This window comes from Physeter macrocephalus, chromosome 2, assembly GCF_002837175.3.
Source record: "Physeter macrocephalus isolate SW-GA chromosome 2, ASM283717v5, whole genome shotgun sequence".
NCBI lineage: Eukaryota > Metazoa > Chordata > Mammalia > Artiodactyla > Physeteridae > Physeter > Physeter macrocephalus.
Window position 1 is genome coordinate 130,436,225 of NC_041215.1, and position 20,690 is coordinate 130,456,914.

At 40.0% G+C, this 20,690-nt stretch overlaps 1 protein-coding gene across 1 annotated transcript in view; it reads right to left on the reverse strand.

The window, feature by feature from the left end:
* LOC102974765 (nuclear body protein SP140-like protein) overlaps positions 1 to 20,271 on the reverse strand; it is a 35,253-nt gene extending 14,982 nt beyond the window's left edge. Inside the window, exons 1-3 of the mRNA XM_007127018.2 lie at positions 20,198 to 20,271; positions 4,355 to 4,511; positions 3,033 to 3,201 (exon numbers count right to left, since the gene is read on the reverse strand). Coding sequence (XP_007127080.1) covers positions 3,033 to 3,201; positions 4,355 to 4,511; positions 20,198 to 20,256 — 385 coding nt within the window. The 5' untranslated portion in view covers positions 20,257 to 20,271. The remainder of the gene's footprint in view (positions 1 to 3,032; positions 3,202 to 4,354; positions 4,512 to 20,197) is intronic.
* Positions 20,272 to 20,690: the final 419 nt, after the last annotated feature.

The window sequence follows — 20,690 nt, forward strand, 5'->3', positions numbered from 1 at the left end:
TGTGCCTAGAGCCCGTGTTCCGCAACAAGAGAAGCCACTTGAATGAGAAGCCCGCGCGCCGCGACAAAGAGTAGCTCCCATTCGCCGCAGCTGGGGCAGGCCCACACGCAGCGGCAAAGCCCCAACGCAGCCAAAAAATAATAATAAATTTTTTAAAGATTAGTGACTTGAAATTTTTGCCTAGCTGTTTGATTTCCTCTATTCCTTTCTCTAACTCAGGTATCAGTATAGAAATTAGATTGCTCTTATTTTCATCAGTGTACTATTTTCACAGATCAATGCACTTCATACTTTATATTAGCTTATTTTTATTTTTTTTCCTTGCTTAAGAACTGGTGTTACTTCCCTGTTACTACAAAAATTAAACTTCAATTCTGCAGGTTTAGGATGTCAGACACTGCATAGTCTGCATGTGCAGAATCAGCCCAGCTTCCCTGGAATCCTCTCCTCACTCCCATGCTTTTCCACATGCTGGCTCTCCTTCTGGACTGGGTGGGCTCTAGTGACTTCTCCATTCTTTATCTGGAGAGCTAATTCTTTGCCTTTGATAAAGTTTTCTGTGGAAATCAAATACAGTAAGTCCCCTACGTAGGAATGAGTTCCATTCTGAGAGTGTGTTCGTTAAGTCCAAGAAAGGCTAGGTACCCAAATAAAACAATTGGCTATACAGTACTGTACTGTAATAGGTTTATAATTTTTCATACAAATAATACATAAAAAACAAACACAAAAAGTAAAGAAAACATTTTTAAGCTTACAGTACAGTACCTTGAAAAGTACAGTAGTACAGTACAACAGCTGGCCTACAGGGGCTGGCATCGAGTGAACAGGCGAGAAGAGTTACTGACTGGAGGAGGAGAGGAGGTAGGAGATGGTAGAGCTGAAGGGTCATCAGCAATAGGAGACAGAGGGCCAGCTGCAATTTCACTCATGCCTGACGTTGAAGGCACAGGTGCTGGTCCCTTGCTGGATTCAATTCTATCTACCCTCTTGAGAAAACGATCCAATGATGTCTGGGTAGCATCTCTTTTTTTCTCATCAGAGATGACACGGTTGCACTGGATTACATTCTGAACGGCTGCTGCAACCTTCACGTACGGTTCTATATTCGGGTCCTGTGCCTCAAAAACTAACAGTGCCTCCTCAAATAAAGAAAAACTCCTTGCGATTTCCTGCATCGTGAATCTCTTCAGTTCTTCAGTTACTTCTTCCTCTTGTCTCTCTTCGTCCTTTCTCTGGGCCTCCAATTCCATCAGGTCTTCATTCGTAAGCTCCTCGTGTTGCACAGCAAGGAGTTCAATGAAATCGTCCTCTTGCAGATCTAGCTCCAGCTTCTTGCTGAGGGTCACTAAGTTGCTGAAGACCTCTTTGGACTCCTCATCCACCTTCTCAAATCCACAAAAATCGTGAACAAACTGCAGGCAAAGGTTCTTCCAAACACCATTCATGGTAATGGCCATAACCTCACACCAAGCAAAGTCAATGTTTTTTATGGCCTTGTAGATGTTATAGTCCTTCCAAAATTGTCGCAAGGTTGTTCCTGGTTCATCACTCACCTTTACTGCCTGACGAAAAGTGTGACATGAATAATATTTCTTGAAAGTCGCTGTAACTCCCTGGTCCCTAGGTTGGATGAGCTATGTAGTATTTGGTGGCAGATGCACTACTTTGACGTTGGGATGAAAATAGTTGTCCATGAATGGGCCCAGAGCATTGTCAAGCAGCAAAAGAATGTTGAATGGGACCTCCTTCTCCAAGCAACATTTCCCTACCTCCGGGATAAAGTGGTGGAAAAACCAGTCCCGGAAAATGGCCTGCATAACCCGAGCTTTGGGGTTACTCTTCCATACAACAGGAAGAGAGCCCTTGCCTATGTTTTTAAGGGCTCTTGGGTTCTCTGGATGAGGTTAATAAACTAAGAGAGACTTCAGCTTCATTTCACTGAAAGCACTGCCACCAAACAACAGAGTTAGACTATCCTTTGCTGCCTTATGGCCTGGCATCAACTCTTCCTCCTTACTGATGTAACTTCAGTCTGGCATCCTCTTCCAGTACAGTCCTGTCTCATCCATATGAAAAATCTGCTTAGATAAATACATACCTGTATCAATAATTTCTCAAAGCATTTCAGGAAGTTCCCGGGCAGCTACCATATCTGTACTCGCTGCCTCGCCACTAACTTTTACGTTGTGAAGGTTGGCTCTAGCCTTGAACGGATGAAACCAGCCATGGCTGGCATTAAAAGATGTGCCCTCGGATTCTTTGCAGTGTTTCTTCAAGTCTTCATAAAGGCTTTAAGCTTTCTCTTGAATCAGCATCAAGCTGAGTGGGACTTGACACTGCTGCTGATCCTGCATCCACACACTGAGAAGTTTCTCCATTTCCTCCACCACTTTTCTACGCTTCTTCAATACTATTGTCAACATCATCGGCACAGCAGACTTCACACGTTCCAACATCTTGTGATCTTCTTAAGAATCGTGCCGATGGTTGAACGATTCATGTTATAAGAATGAGTGACATCTACCATCTTTTCGCCTCGCTCCACTTTTTCAATTATTGTCACTTTCGTTTCCATCGTTACCGCTTGGCACTTCTTAGCAGTACCAGCTACATCACCGCTGCTTTCACGCTTGCTTCCAGACTTCCCGGGCTTGAAATAAAGATATTGAACTATGGTACTCTATACAGTGCTGTACAGTAAAGTACACAAAAGCACAACCATTTGTAGAGGATACACGCACATGACAATGTATGCCAGACACGTGAACTAACTTACGTGATTAGACATGCGAACACATGTTCACATCTTTGAAAGTTCGCAACTTGAAGGTTTGTATGTAGGGGACTTACTGTAGAATCTGGTCCCCTTTGAAGAATGTCACAGTTCACAGTTACCTACATCACACTGCTTAGCATGGGGCCTGGGACATGGGAAGCAGCTCACGAATAGTTGTTAAATGAGAGACTGAGAAAATGAATGAATGAAAAGTAGACCTGGACGCCAAAAGGGAAGGGAGAAAATTGATTACCATTTTCGAAGCTTCGATAAACCTGAATTAAGTCAGGATACTCCTTCAGATGGACCCTGCTGAAGACGGCTTGTAGAAGTGATTTGTCAAACGTCTTCTCAAGGTGGCAGAGAACATGATATACCACTTTCCCTACAGGGACCAAGTTTCTACAGGCTTCCTGAGACTCCTTTAAAAAAGTGCAATGGAAAAAGAATGTAAAATAATAGTTTCAAACTTAAACAGACATCCAGGAAGGAATTGCATGGAATACTCGTTCCACTTTCTCAGTATAGGCAGACTACTATTTTTCATGTAATATTTTAGAAATTCTTAAATACTTGATCAACTGCTTAAAATAACAAATGAACCCTTCCTCTTGACTTTTTGAACAATTCATCCTTCCTAGGCTGTGTCAAGAATGGCTCTTACACCAATTCTCTTGATTTCACAACAACCAATGCCCACCCCGCTCCGATGTGAGAAGCCCTGAACGGGCTCCAGGAAGTATGGAGATGGTCCTGCCCTTGCTGTAAAGAGCACAGAGGGAGGGTTTCCCTGGTGGCGCAGTGGTTGAGAGTCCGCCTGCCGACGCAGGGGACACGGGTTCGTGCCCCGGTCCGGTAAGATCCCGCATGCCGCGGAGCGGCTGGGCCCGTGAGCCATGGCCGCTGAGCCTGCGCGTCCGGAGCCTGTGCTCCGCAACGGGAGAGGCCACAACAATGAGAGGCCCGCATACTGAAAAAAAAAAAAAAAAAAAAAAAAAGAGCACAAAGGGAACTGCACAATCATACAGTGGAGAGATGGCTTCTTCCTCTATTTCCCCGGAAGGGTCCACTGATCAAATTTACCTGAATTCCAAGACTCCAGAACCACCTAACAAAATTTAAACACTTTGGAGGAGAAAAAAACAAGGCAGAAATTTGATTTAAAAATCGCACAAATTCCCTGGGGATTTAATTTGACATAAGTGGCTATTGTAATGGAATACTGCCCCAATTCTCTTAATTACTTTAATTTTGTTTTATTTTGTTATATTGTATAAATTGCTAGACATCTTGCAGAGCATATTAATTTCAATTCAGCAATATCACCACTACAATCCACCCCCACTCCAACATGTGCCAAGAAGAGAGGGCTTCAATTAGGTTAGAAGTGATGTGTGCTTGCCCTGTCACCCTTGACCTTATAGGATGATTAACTAACTTAAAAGGGTCTTCCCATAAAAAGCATGAAAGAACTCTCAGCCAGTTAGTGATACACTGAGTTTTGAATTCAGGATGTCAAACATAAATTAATGTGGGGCTGGGTTACCTTGGGGAGATATAATAAACTTCACTTACATTATAGATGTTTTCAGTGATAAAGGACCCATCTCTGAGGCTCTCAAGGAAAGGAAATGGCTTTGTTATTGCACTTGCTATCTCCACTTTATTTTCCTTGAAGTGATTCAAAAAGATATCATGGAAAATCTTCTCCTTGCTCTGGACTGAAAACATCCTAAGGGAAAAAAATACAGTAAGAAAATAAACATCAAGATTTCAAGATGCCCTTCCCACTGCACCCCGCAAACAAAGAAAAAGAAGAAGAGGAAGGAGAAGAAGAAGGAGGAGGAGGAGAGGAGGAGGAGGAAGAAAGAGAAGAAACAAAGCAAACAAACAAAAATCTAGGCCCAGATGACTTCATTTGTGAATTCTTCGAAACATACACTTAAGGAAGAATATTACCAATCTTACATAAATTCTTTCAGTGAATAAAGAAGAAAAAGAAATACACCCCAACTTGCTATAGCACGACAGCAGACTCCTGATACAAAAACCTGACAAAGACATTACAAAAATGGAAAGTACAGGTCAATGTCTTGCATTGACATAGATAGAAAAATTCCTACAGAACATTACCAAATCAAATCCAGCAACAGATAAAAAGAACCATACATGATGACTAAGTAGGATTTATTCTAGAAATGCAAGAATTCTTTAACATTTAAAAATCAAGGAATGTATATCACCACATTGACAAAATAAAGGAGAAAACCATATAATAATCTTAATAGATCCAGAAAGGCACTTGATAAAATTCCACATCTGTTCATTTTTTTAAACTCTCAGAAAGCTATGATTATAAAGTAACTTCCTTGATCTTATAAGGTGTATATATTTTTTAAAAAAACTATTCCTAACATCTTACTTAAAGGTGAAATAATCAGTATATTCCCACTCAATCTGAGAACAAGACAAAGATGTCCACTGTCACCATTTCTATTTACATTTACTGGAACTCCTAGCCAATGCAATAAGGTGAGGAAAACAAATTTAAAAAATAAACCTAACAAAGAAGAACATTACACTGAAAATCTCAAAACGTGCTGAAGCTGAAGAAATCCAAAATAAATGGAAAGGTATACCATGTTTATGGATTAAAAACTAAATATTGTTAAGATGTAAATCCTCTCCAATTTACCCATAGATCCAATATAATTTCAGTAGGGGCAGACAATACACCTCCCAGCTCCAGTGCTGCAGATGCTGCTGCCACCAACACTGCCACTGCCACCACCACCACCACCGATGTGACAGAAATGTCTCAAGCAGGACCTTTTTTTGGACACCTTCCTGTATGAGTGTGTCCTGGAAGCTGGAGAGGTTCCCGGCATGATGGATCTCACAGAGTACGTTGATTGTGGGTCCTTCCCCAACAGTAACAACCCCGACATGGTGGAATTGAGATGGACGCTGCCCCACAATTGCCAAGCTGCAGGGATGGCCAAGCACAGCTTGGCTTTTATCTACAACCAGATAGGCTTTAGGAGTGTGTTTAGAAGCTTTATGGGTGGTCTCACTAACTTCAGGGAGAACATAAGGTTCTGGAGCTTCCTGACCTTCAGGAAGAGGGTGTCCCCCAACCACGGTGGGTTCTGGTGCAGTCCATGGTGCTGCTATAGGTGCCGATGCTCAATTGGGGGCTCCACCTCCTCCACGGACAACTGCTCCCTGTCACCGTATGGGCGGGGCTGGTCCCTCCCCCTCGACCACCACCCTGGAGGTGCCCCTGTTGGTTTTGTTGTCTTTTTAACTGTTTTCTGATCACTTTTTAATTTTTAAACTCCGAGCGCTGGGACACTACTGAGGCGTCACACTAGTTTTTTCTTGGTTTTTTTAAGAGAAATGAATTCATTATACCTCTGGGGTCTTTACTGGTTAACCCTGCGAGCCGAGGCATCGCTGGGCCTGCTCTCCTCCTGACCTCAGCCAACTCTGCGGTGGCCTGTCCTTGAGAAGGAGCCTTCCTCTCGTGGATTGGTCACATGGTGGGCATCGGGGGAGTGCTGGTCTCACCTCCCAGTCTGTGATGCCCACGGCAAAGAGAAAATCTGCTGGAATAGATTTCTGAGGGGTGGAGAGAGCTTAATAAAATGTGGTTTCCAAAAGAATTCAAGTAGGATTTTTGAGGAAGTTGACAAACTGATTCTAAAATATAAATGGAAATGCAAAATGCCAAGCTTAGCCAAGACAATCTTGAAAATAGACTAATAATGCCATAGAATAACTTGCTATAAAGTTATAGTAATTAAAACAACTAATATGGACACAAAGATAGCCATATAGATCAATAGATTAATGCAGAAACAGACACACAGATGCATAGTCACTGGATTTGCAACAAAGACTGTTGATTTCAGTGGGCAAAGGATGGTCTTTTCACTAGATGGTGGTGGAGCAACTGAATATCCTACCTCACATAAAAATTAATTTCTAGACCTAAATACGAAAGACAAAACAATAAAGTTTCTAGAATATGGAACAATATCTTTTTGACTTGAAGATGTCAAAGATTTCTCGTATGAGATTCCAAAACACTGTGAAAGAAGTCATTGATAAATTAGACTTTACTTAAAATTAAGAACTTTTGATCATCAAGACACTATTAAGGGAGAGAAAAGAAAGGTCACTGAGGGTGTGAAGATATTTACAACACCACCTGTATGCAACAGGAAATTCATATCTAGAACATACATAAAGAATAACTAGTAATTAGTAAGAATAATACAAATAATCCCTTATTTTAAAAAGTAGGCAAAATAGTCATTTCATGAAAGAGGATTTCCAAATAACTAATAACATTTGAAAACCTGCTCAAAAACATTACTTATCAGTGAAATGCAAAGTAAAACCTCAATGATAAACATTAATACATCCAATAAAATGACTAAGATATTTTTTTAAAAAAACTAACAACATCAAATATTGAGAAGAGTCTAATGATTGGAACACTCATACATTGCTCTTGGGAGTGAAAATTGGTCCCTCATTTTGAAAAACTGACAATGTCTACTAAAGCTACCATATGACCCAGCAATTATGCTCCAAGATACATGAATATCTATATTCTCTAAAATACTTGTTCAAGACTGTTCATAGCAACTTCATTCATAATAGGCAAATATCTCAAACAACCCAAATATCCATCAGCAGTAGACTGGATAAATAAATTATAGCATATTTGTTCCATGAAATACCTCACAACAGTGAAACTAAACTGAGAATTTATGTTGAGTGATTAAAAAGCCAGCCACAAAAAGTACATACCATATAATTCCATTTATATGAAACTCAAGAATAAGCAAAACTGATCTATGGTGATAGAGGTCAGAATAGTGGTTACCTGGTGGGGGATGGTTTTGACTCAGACAGGGGGTAAGGGAGCCTAACTAGGGTGTGGAAGTATACTCTGTCTTCATCTGGATGGTGGTTTACCAAGTATATTCATATGCAACTATGCAGTGGATTGTACACTACATTAGTGAATGTAACTGTATACACGACATAGCTCAATAATAAAAATAAACAGTCAACAAAAACTTGGGCACTGCTCTGGTTTCTGAGACCCGATTAAATGTCCTGTGCTAAAGGATCAGTGCTCCCAGTCAGGGGCATGTCCCACTTCTGTCGTTGCTGCCCCCTACCTCCCAACTTAATCTGAGAGCGTCTGAAAATGACCAGCCCTGGAAGTTCTTCCTGCCTCTGCTGAGATTTGGCGGTGGTGGGCAGGAACTCCCATTCTCCTGGACTTCTTCTTATGTGGACGACCCAGCCAGTCATCCAGGTCTCTACAAACTGGACCTACATTTAGCATGATTTCTTCCAACAATTTATTATGAAAATGTTTAAACACTCAGGAAAAAATAGAAGCACTGAAAAATTATAATATATAAAATAGATAACTAATAAGGACCTACTGTAGAGCACAGGGAACTCTACTCAATGTAATGGCCTATATGGGAAAACAATCTAAAAAAGAGTTGATACATGTATATGTATAACTGATTCACTTTGCCGTACACCTGAAACTCACACAACATTGTAAATCAACTCTACTGAAATAAAAAGTAAAAAAAAAAAGAATACAGTGAATACCATCCAGATTTTACAATTAATATTCCACTATAATTGCTTTATCACACAGCTATCCATCAACCCATCCCTCTGTCAATTTATCTCAGGATCTTTTCTTATGCATTTCAAAGTAAGCCACAGTCAACACACTCTACTCCTAAGCACTTTAGCATGCATGTCATTAACTACAGTTCAATATGTATTTGTGGTACTTTTTAAGGTAAATATGAATAAAATTAAATGCATAAATCATAAGTATATCATTTCTCATGTTTTGACAGATGCGTACACTCATATAACCCAAATTCTATCGAGATATAGAACATTACCATCAACCCAGAAAGTTCCTTCTTGCCCCTTCCAATCAATCATCATGCCAATCTGTGAAGCAACTGCTCTTCGGATTTTTTTCCACCATAGATTTGCTTTGTCTGCTCTAAAATGTTCTATAAATGAAAATCACACAGTATGTATTTATTTTTTCTCTCTCCTTTCATGCAGCACAATGTGTTTAAGATCCATCCATGAGGTTGTATGTGTCAGTAGTACATTTCCTTGAATTGCTGAGTAGTTTCCCTTGTATGCACATAACAATTTTTTTATCCATTCACCCACTGATGAATATTTGGGTTGTTTCCAACTTGTGGCACCATGAATAAAGCTGCTGTGAACATCCTTGTACAAGTCTTTTTGTGAACATAAGTTTTGTTTATCTTGAGTAAATACCTAGGAGTGTAATTTGCTAGGTCATAGAATGAGTATATATTTAAAATTATAGGAAACCACCAAATCTTTTTCCAAAATGGCTGTACCATTTTACACTCCCTCCAGCAAGATAAGAGAGTTCTTTGCTCCATACCTTATGACAACTTAGGGGTCTTTTGTCTCACATTCTCAGTGTGATTGAGGAGTCCAGAACACCACAGCAGAATCTTAAATTTGATGCTGAGAATACAGCAGTGAATGAAATGGAACAAGTCCATGTTGCCATAGAACTCATCTTCTACTGCAAGGAGAGAAGTAATAAACAAGTAAAGATCTAATATGTCTGGTGGAGAGAAGTACACCAAAGAAAAATAAAGAATAATGAGGAAGGCTCAGAGACACGAAGACGGAGTTTTATCAGGAGTAATCACTGGGTCCCAGGCACACTATCTAAAGTTAAAATATAAGTCTGATTCCAGCAAGATATCCATTTTGTTTCAGCCTGCCCTCTAAGAAATGGACATTCTCTGTCTCTTTAGATATAACAAAGGAGGGGTGAGGGAACTGAGAGGATTTAGATGCCATGAGGAAACACCAGCCCATGAAGCAAAGCCAATGAAAGGGACTTCAGGAAAAAAAATGTGGAACAATAATGATTAAAACAAGATGTGGTGTATATATATAAAAACAAAGGAATATTATTGAGCCTTAGGAAAGAAGGAAATCCTGCAATTTGTGGCAACATGGAGGAACTTGGAGGGCATTATGCTTAAGTGAAAAAAATCCAGAAGTAAAAAGGCAAAAAATGTATGATCTCACTTATAAGTGGAATCTAAAATAGTTGAACTTTGTAGAGTAGAATGGTGGTTGCCAGAGGTTTGGCAGTGGGGGAAGGGGAGAAGGTGGGAGAGTGGGGGTGATATTAGTCAAAGGGTACAAAGTTTCAGTTATGCAGGATGAATAAGTTCTAGGAATCTAATGTGCAGCATGATACCATGATTAACAATACTGTATTTGTATACTCGATATTTGCTAAGAGGGTAGATCTTAGGTGTCCTCACCACAGGAAAAAAAGGTAACTATGTGGGGTGATGGATATATTATCCAGCTTGATTGTGGCGATCATTTCACAAGTATGTGTATATCAAAACATCACACTGCACACCTTAAATATATACAATTTTTATTTGTCAATTATACCTCAGTAAACCTGAAAACAAAAGGGTCTTCAAGGTTCAAATTGTTCTGTCACACCTGGTAACATTTGCAAGTTAATAAGTCTGCATACATAGTATTTCACCCCGCCACTTTTTACCTGATTTCTCATTGCTCACGTTTTTATACATGACAATAGTATAATTTGTTTTATGACCCAATTCAAAGAAGTTCTGGAACGAGACTGGGTATAAATAAATACATATGAATGCACGATTTGACAAAGATGATAAAGGAAGGGAGATAAAGACTCATCTGCTATTCGCTCACTACCTCCACCTACTGGCCTCCTGTTCCTGCTGCAGAGCATGGGTAACCCTAACCCTAAACCTAACACTCAACCTAACCCTAAGGTAAAACATCTGTGTTCTACTAGGCCCTGACGGGATTCCCACGGTGGCTCCCAGGCCTCAGAAGAGAAAGTGAACTGACTCACTTTCCCTCTCCCCCAGAGAGGGACAAAGAGAAGTGCAAGTATTTGTGACCACTGAAAACAAGGCCACAAATATTTTGTCTCCTTTCACAATCTCCAAGAAGCTTCTCCACATTTAAGGGACTGTGGTGGCAGGGGATTGAGGAGAAGGATTTAAGGCCTGGAGGACCAGGGGAAGGAGCAGCCCAGGGAGGAGGAATGGGACCAGCTCCAAGGAGGCTACAGAAGACAAGGGACTGTGTTTATGCAAAGGAAAGAGGGCAGAAAAGTCCACCGACCAAAATCGACCAAAGTTGTTTCTAGGTGCAATGACATAATTTATATTGAAGGGAAGTAAACCTCCTCATTTGCCTCTTCCCCTTGCAGAGATTTATGTGAGAAGGAAAAGAGAAAGCCAGAAACTTCCAATAACTCAGGCCCTTGGGTTACTCAGGCACATTAGTGACCTTGACTAAATAAGTTAGACTCCAAGCATTTGTATACAAGGCTGGAGGGAGCTCTGCATTATAAATACAGATTTATAAATTATAATGCTCTGTATTATAAAATGGGAAGACTCTTCTTAGAGTTTCTGAAAGCAGCCAAACAGGAAAGAGACAAATCTCCAGGCCACTGGGGCCAGAGGCAGGAGCCAAATTAGTAAAAATAGCCAATCTTTTAAAGGTAGTATGGTAATTGCAAACATGCCCCCAGAATTCTTTGACACTTGTCTCACAGAGAAGGTCTATGTCCCCTTTCCTTGAACCTGGGATTTGTGACTGCTTGATTAAATGGAAAATGGCAATACTGATGCTGTGCTGGTTTCCAGGACCAGGCCTTGAGACACGGGCCACCACCAGCCAACCTGGAATGTAGTGCACCATATTGGAGGTAGATTGGGAGCCATATTGGAAGAAGATCCTCCAGCCCCAGTCCAGCCGCACCAGTGTTGCTACATAGAGCAGGGAATAGCCATGCCCACTGAGCTCTACCAAAACTGCAGATGAATGAGCAAAGTAAATGATTTTTTTGTTTTAAATTACCACATTTTGGGGTGGTTTTTTTCACAATAGTATAACTAGAACAGATTTTAAAGGGAGATGTTATTATAACAAGGACATAAAACATGTGGCATTGGCTTGGGAAAAAGCAGTGGATGAAAGTCTAAAGCTCCCCAAGGAACTGTCAGTGAGGCTTATGGGAAAGTGAGAAAAATATTAGTGGAAGCTGGAGGATAAGAGGCCCTTGTTATGCAGTGGTGGAAGATTTCTTAAAACTCTCACCTGCACTAATGTGGAAAATAGAAAATACTCCTAACAAACTCAGTGATCTAGTTAAGTAGATTTCTAGGCAAAGTATTTAGGAATTCAAGAAGGCTTCTCATGGCCAAGAGGATAGGAACCAAGATCATCTAGGTCTTAAGGGACCAGATGAACACAGCTAACATCCAACTACATTTATGTTCCTAGACAATTTTTTCATTCATACTCTGCCAGCGTTCAACAAAGGACTTAAAGTGACTTTGTAAAATACTTCAAATGTATAAGTAAGAGTTAAATATAAATGGGAGCAAAAAGAAAATGAGAGTGGGGCCATGAAATAAACCAGGATATGAGAGATATAGGTGGGACCGTGGCTCTGATGTGACAGTCTGTAGACCCCACGTTGAGAAACATTGCATTCCTTCGGTCTTTGAGCTGTTCAAGCCAGGAATTGGTGGACATTCAATGTTAACTGTCTCAACTTCTATTCTTCTTAATCTATGGAACTCCACCCAGGTTCAAACAGTGAAGGTGAAGTTTGTCTCAAACCCCATCTCCCCTCCTTCTTTGATGGAACCACATTCCCCCAATGGAAGAAGGCTGAACATGATGCTGAGTTGTAAAGAAGTGATTGTTGTTTCAGACTTGGTGATACAGTGGATTTATTAGCAGAAAGATAAAAGGAATAAAGATTCTTAAGCTATAGGGGATAAATCAGATTCTTAGCCAAGGTAGAGGAAATCTCAGTAGAATTAAGACAAACCTAAGTTGTAAGGAGATTAAGAGATCTCTGTTGGGAGTACTCAACTCAAAGAAAAAGGGCATTCTGGTTGGCTCCCCAAAACTCTTCTGCCCCAGATGACCCATCCAAGCCAGTTGTGGTAATCCATCCCTCTGCATCTCCAGTCACTGGCTCATGGATGATCAGGACTAAGCCAGTTTAGACCAATGAGTTGCTAGAAGAAGTTTACCTGGTACTTCTGTATAAAACCAGACAGTCTTTCCCGCCATGTGGATCTAAACAAGGCAGCATGTCACCCAGTTGCTGCTGGTCTTATGATGAGGCTACCAAGAAACTTAGGTCAAGTTGAATCATCTTGGGAGACTGGGATTGACATATATTCACTAATATGTATAAAATAGATAACTAATAAGAACCTGCTGTATAAAAAATAAATAAGTTAAATTAAATTTAAAAAGATGAATCATCAACCTTAGGTTGAAGTTAATGCTGAGGCATCAGAGCAGAAAATTAGAAAGTACCCAGGTACCTGATGACATTATTGGGCCAATCAACCAACCCTGAAACCTGTGTCCTACTGCTAGACTTTTCACTATGAAAGATAATAGACCTTCTCATTTTTGAGGGAGATAAAGATGGCAGAGTAGAATGACTTGGAGCTCACCTCCCCCCATGAGCACATCAAAAATACATCTACATGTAGATCACACTGGAGGCTGGCAGAAAAATTCACACAACCAAGGCTGTATGAAAGATCCATATGAAAATGGAGAGGAAGGGAAGAGAAATGATTAGGCTGGGACCTGTCCCCCTAGGAGGGGACACAGAAGGGGGGGAAATTACATGGTCTCAGAGATCCTCCCTGGGGACTGAGCAGTTTGATCCACATATTGCCCCAGGCCTGGGGTCAGACACCAGGAAGACAAGTTAGCTGGTTTGAAAACCAGTGGGACTGACACTGGAGCTGCAATAAACCTGGACTCTGCTCCAGAAGAGTGCACATGCTTGCGTACACCTAGAACAAGGCAGAGGAAACAGACTGAAACTGCCCGAGACTCTGGCCAGTTTACCACGACCTCCCAGTACACAGCTGTGGGGGATGAAGGCCACTTGGACCCTGCACTGCATCTCAACCAGGTGAGGGATCCACTGCCAGAGCCTACAAAGGCAGCAGATCAGAAGTTGTCTGGTACTCTGACTGGTGCCAGGACTGCCACAGCCCACATCCTGACCCACCCCAACTGCCCAATCCATCCTCTCTTCCTCCAGCACTGCTCCCTTCTGGGGTGAGGGTACAGTGATGGGAGGGAGGAGAGCACACACTTAGAGGGAATGGAGCCATATCAGACCCAACTCTCAGGACTTCTGCTCCAGCAACATGGGACCTGTCCCTGCCCCCAAGAGGATGATGTTGGCCCCTGAGAAGAGGAGAAGCCCTGGCTCACACCTGGCTCTGGCTTTAGCCCCTTCATCTCCAGCCCCACCTCCTACCAAGATGATAGCTGCCAGCACACCCTGGGGGAAGATGTGTCTCGTGCTAATGTCAGATCCAGTTCTCCCACCAAAACCACTACTGGGCACACACAGACTGTGTAGGGATGCTCCCACACAAGGATATCCACTCAAGACTGGGATAGGTAACTATTTTGTCTAATTTCATAGAGACAGAAAGTTAAGCAAAATGAGAAGACAAAGGAATTTTTTTCAAATGAAAGAACAAGACAAAACCCCTGAAAAAACAACTGATGAAACAGAAAAAAATAATTTACCAGATAAAGAGTTCAAAGAATTAATAATAAAAATGTTAAGTGAGCTAAGGAAAAGAATAGAGGAACACAAAGTGAATTTTAATAAGGAACTAGGACATATAAAAAAGAAGCAGTCAGAACTGAAGAGTACAATAACTGAAATGAAAAACACACTAGAAGCAATGAATAGCAGACTAAGTGATAAAGAAGAATGCATATGTCATCTGGAATATAGGATAGTGGAAATCACCCAATCAGAACATGAAAGAGAAAAACAAATCTTTAAAAATGAGAACAGTTTAAGGAGCCTCCAAGATAACATCAAGCACACCAACATTCTCCTTATAAGAGTCGCAGAAGGAGAAGTGAGAGAAAGGAGGTTCAAGAACGTATTTGATTAAATTATGGGTGAAAACTTCCAAAGCCTGACGGGAACATAGATACAGGTACAGGAAGCACAGAGGGTCCCAAACAAGATGAACCCAAACAAACCCACAAACCAACAAACCCACAGAAGGACATATCATAATTAAAACATCAAAAGTTAAAAATAAAGATAGGGCTTCCCTGGTGGCACAGTGGTTGAGAGTCCGCCTGCTGATGCAGGGGACACGGGTTCGTGCCCCGGTCCGGGAGGATCTCACATGCCGCGGAGCGGCTAGGCCCGTGAGCCACAGCCGCTGAGCCTGCGCGTCCGGAGCCTGTGCTCCGCAACGCGAGAGGCCACAGCAGTGAGAGGCCCGTGTACCGCAAAATAAATAAATAAATAAAGATAGAATTCTAATTGCAGCAAGAGAAAAATAAAGAGTCATATACAAGGAACCTCCATAACGCTATCAGCTGATTGCTCTGCAGACACTTCGCAGTCCAGAATAGAGTGGCATGATATATTTAAGGTGCTAAAAGGGAAAAACCTACAACCCAGGAGACTCTAGCCAGCAAGATTATCATTCAGAATTGAAGCAGAGATAAAGAACTTCTCAGACAAGCAAAAGCTAAGAGTTCATCAATACTAAACCTACACTAAAAGAAATGTTAAAGGATGGACACTTTAACATTCTCCACTTCATTTCCACTTCTCTAAGTGGAAAAGAAAAAGATACAAGAAGGAAGAATCTACAGGAAAGAAAAAATCCCATTAGTAAAGGCTGTGGATCAAACACTTAAATAAGCTGTATGAAGATTAAAAATCCAAAAATTGTCAAATGAACTATAACTATAATAAACAGTGAAGGGGTAAACATGAAAGTGTAAAATATGGCACAAAAACACAAAATGTGGGGCAAGGGAGTAAAAATAGTGGATTTTTTAGCATGTGTTTGAACTTAAATGACTATCAGTTTGAAACAAGTAGATATAGTTACAGGTAAACATAGATGAACCTCACAGTAACCACAAATAAAAAGCCTACAATAGATACACAAAATCTAGAGCAAAAGAAACACAAACATACCACTAAAGGAAACCATAAAACCACAAGGGCAGGAACTAAAAGAGAAAAGAACAGAGAAGAACTACAAAACCAACCAGAAAACAAGTAAGAAAATGGCAGTAAGCACATATATATTAATAATTAACTTATATGTCAAAGAACTAAATGCTCCAATCAAAAGACATAGGGTGACTGATTGGATGAAAAAACAAGACCCCTCTATATGCTGCTTACAAGAGACACACTTCAGAGCTAAAGATACACACAGACAAAGTGAGGGAATGGAAAAAGATATTTCATGCAAATGGAAACGACAAGAAAGCCAGGGTAGCAATACTCATATCAGACAAAATAGACTTTAAAACAAGGGCTATAACAAAAGACAAAAAGAGCATTACATAATGATAAAGGGAACAATACAAGAAGAGGATACAACACTTGTTAACATATATGCACCTAATATAAGAGCACCTAAATACGTAAAGCAAATATTAACAGACATAAAGGGAAAAATTGACAATAATACAGCAATAGTAGGGGACTTCAACACCACACTTACATCAATGGACAGATTATCCAGACAGAAAATCAATAAGGAAACAGTAGTCTTAAATGACACATTAGACCAGTTGGACTTAAGAGATATCTACAGGACATTCCATCCAAAAACAACAGAATATGCATTATTTTCAAGTGCATATGGAAAGTTCTCCAGGATAGATCATATGCTAAGACCACAAAACAAGTCTCAACAAATTTAGGAGGATAGAAATTATGTCAAGCATTTTTTCTGACCACAACAGTAAGGAAATAGAAGTCAATTACAGTAAGAAAACACAAACTAAACAACATGCTACTAAAAAACCAATGGATTAATGAAGAAATCAAAGAGGAAATCAGAAAATATCTCAAGACAAATGAAAATAAAAACACAACTTTCCAAGACAATGGGATGCAACAAAGGCAGTTATAAGAGGGAAGTTTATAGCAATACAGGCTTACCTCAAGAAACAAGAAAAACCTCAGATTAACATCCTAACCTACCATCTAAAGGAATTAGAAAAAAGGAGAACAAACAAAGCCCAAAGTCAACAGAAGGAAGGAAATAATAAAGATCAGAAAGGAAATAAAATAGAGAAAAACAAAATAGAAAAGATCAATGAAACCACAAGCTTTTTTTTTTTTTGGAAAATATAAACAAAATTGATATGCCTTTAGCCAGGCTTATCAAGAAAAAAGAGAGAGGACCCAAATAGAATAAGAAATGAAAGAGGAGAAATAACAACTGATATCACAGAGATGATACAAAAAATCATAAGAGATGACTACAAACAGTTAAATTCCAACAAACTGAAAAGTGAGAAGAAATGGGAAAATTTCTAGAAACATACAGCTTGCCAAGACTGAATTGGGAAGAAACAGACAATCTGAACAGACTGATCACTAGTAGTGAAATTGAATTTGTAATTAAAAAAAAAAAAAAAAAAAACTCCCAGCAAACAAAAATCCAGGACCAGAGGGCTTCACAGGGGAATTCTACCAAACATATAAAGAAAAGCTAATAGCTTTCCTTGTCAAACTACTCCAGAAAACTGAAGGGGAGGGAACACTCCCAAATCCATTCTACAAGACCACCAAGTTCTTACTAGTCCCAGAAGAAATGCCTTCCATATAACGTTTCTGCAGAGGTTATATTGGGACTTGCCAGTATTCAGTGCTACTTACTTTTCATGAACATGCCATATCAGGGTGGCCTGCCCTTGGAAATGTAGCTGAAGTCGAATATAAATGCCCAGGGGCTGTTCCTGGTGCAAGAGCTTGTTTAGTTAATGCAACAATTTTTCCCATAAATATATTTATAACCCTGGTCTGTCAACATCAGTATAGTCTCAATGATATGTCAGTTTTTAGAGAAAATCAAAACATAACTAAAAATTTTTAAAATAAATAAATAAATAAATAAAATAAAAGAAGAAAAAAAGAAAGTGAAAAGACAACCTACAGAATGGGGAAAAATATTTGGAAACCATATATCTGATAAGGGATTAATATTCAGAATATGTAAAGACTTCCTGAAGGTCTGCAAACAACTCAATTCAAAAATGGGCAAAGTATCAACTTTAAGAAGACGTGGTACATATATACAATGGAATATTACTCAGCCATAGAAAAGAATGAAATATTGCCATTTGCAGCAACATGGATGGACTTAGAGACTGTCATACTAAGTGAAGTAAGTCAGACAGAGAAAGACAAATATTATATAACTTATATGTGGAATCCAAAAAATAATACAAATGAATCTATATACAAAACAAAAACAGATTCACAGACATAGGAAACAAACTTATGGTTACCAAAGGGGAATGGGAAGACCGGGGTGGGATAAATTAGGAGTTTGGGATTAACAGATACAAACTACCGTACATAAAACAGATAAGCAACAGGGATTTACTGTATAACACAGGGAACTATATTCAATACCTTATAATAAACTATAATGGAAAATAATCTGAAAAAATATATATATATAATATAACTGAATCACTTTGCTGTACACCTGAAACTAACACAATATTGTAAATCAGCTATACTTCCATTTTTTAAAAATCGGCAAAAGACTTGAGTAGACATTCTCCAAACAAAGAAGATACACAAATGTCCAATAAGCAAATGAAAAGATGTTCAACATCATAAGTCATTATGGAAATGTAAATCAAAACCACAGTGAGATATCACTTCATATTTACTAGAATGGCTATAATAAAAATAATAATTTAAACACACACACAGAAAATAACAAGTATTAGTGAGGATGTGGAGAAATTGGAACCATCATGCTTTGCTGGTACGGCCGCTGAGGAAAACAAATGGGCAGCTCCCCAAAAAGTTAAACATGCAACTACCATACAACCTAGCAATTCCACTCCTAGGTATATATCCATAAGAAAGCAGGAAATCAAACAGATATTTGTACACCAATGTTTATAGCAGCATTATTCACAATAGCCAAAAAGTGGAAACAACCCGTGTCCACCAACAGATGAGTGGATAGATAAATGTGGTGTATACATACAATGGAACATTATTCAGCCATAAAAAAAAAAAGAATAACAATTTTAGTATATGCCACTACATGGATGGACCTTGAAAACATTACGCTAATAAGCCAGACACAGGACAAAATGCATGATTATAATTATAGGAGAAACTGAGAATAGGCAAATTCATAGAAACAAAAAGTAGAATACAGGGTACAGGACTGCGGAAGGGGGTGTGTGTGCAGGGAATGAGGAAGTTATTTTTTAATGCATACAAAGTTTATGTTGGGGATGACAAAATAGTTTTGGAAATATATAGTGGAGATGGTTACACAACATTGTGAATGTATTTCATATCACTAAATTATCCACTTACAAATGATTAAAATGATAAATATTGTTATATACACTTTACCACCATTTAAAAAATACTAACTGGAGGGGGCTCATATTATTTGAATCTGGAGCTTTGTGTTAATTATTCCAACTAAGTTGTCACCTGGTGCTCTCTGGAGAGCCAGGACACTGGAGCTGAGCATATTTGGGGACAGAAAAGTAAATGGGGTGGAGGGGAGGCAAGTTCTCAGCATAGTGGAGAGTGAGATCTTACAGGTCACTCAGGTCCTGACAAATACCAGAAACTTCTCAGAGCCACATCTGAGCTTCTTATTCTGTTGGTTTCGACTATCTACAAACAAGCAGTGGCAGGAAGCACTGGGTGTCAGCTTTTTTTTTTTTTCTTTTTTTTTATTGGGTGTCAGCTTTTAAGCAAGCCTTCCAGGGGGTCTGCTCCTCTTCCCCCTAAATTCCTCCACACCCTGGGGTGAACTAGGTGACCAGGTAAACTTAATGATTTAACAGAAAACAAAAGTGAAGAAATTCAGGATGAGGAGGAATTCCTGTCCCTTGCACCTCGTTCTTCCCTAAAGGAAGAAACCCTGTTCTGACCCAGTCCCTTCCTGCGTCACAGGATGAGCCAGTGAAGCAGAACTTGGGTAATAAAAGGTCAGGCAGGAGCGGTTTTCTTCCAGCAAACACCGGATACGGAAAACGGGGCGGGGACTCCCCCGCCAGCCCTGGATTCGCTCTCCTTCTTGCACAAGCTCCCTTACTGGAAGTCAGCTGCTGGCGCAAGTTCAGCCCGGCTGGAAGCCACCCACTCACTTTCCCGAAACACCCTCCCCCAACCGTCTTCTCCCTAACCCCCCACCCAAGACCTCCCCAGTCAGCGACCTGATGTCCTGGGGTCCTCCTGGAATCTGCTGCAGCCTTCGGCCGGTGTCAGTTTTCATCCGGAGCACACAGAGCAGAATGAAAGGAAAGACTCTACTACCGGGTGGTGTTGGTTTTTTTTTTTAATTCTAATTTTACCAGACGAAACTTAACTGTAAATTTGCATTTTTACCGTCCTTTCGGTACCCTTGCCTCTCTCTAGACCCTCCAGAAAGTCTACACTGCCCTCTGGTGGCTGAATGTTGCTATTGCACAGTCCCCTCTAGAAATGTCTTGAACCTTTTCCTCTCCTAATTCATCCTGTTGTCTCTCCTGAAAAAGTAGAATTCATTTCTTAACCCTCTAAGCAAAGAGCTCAAAATCAAGGTTAGAAGTGGTATTATTTCCTTCTAAATAAAAGGGAGTGAAATAATGGTTTTCTTGTTTGGCATTTCATAGGCCCATAAGTGATTTATGACCTAGACAGAGAAGTCTTAGTTCAAATAGTGAGGAT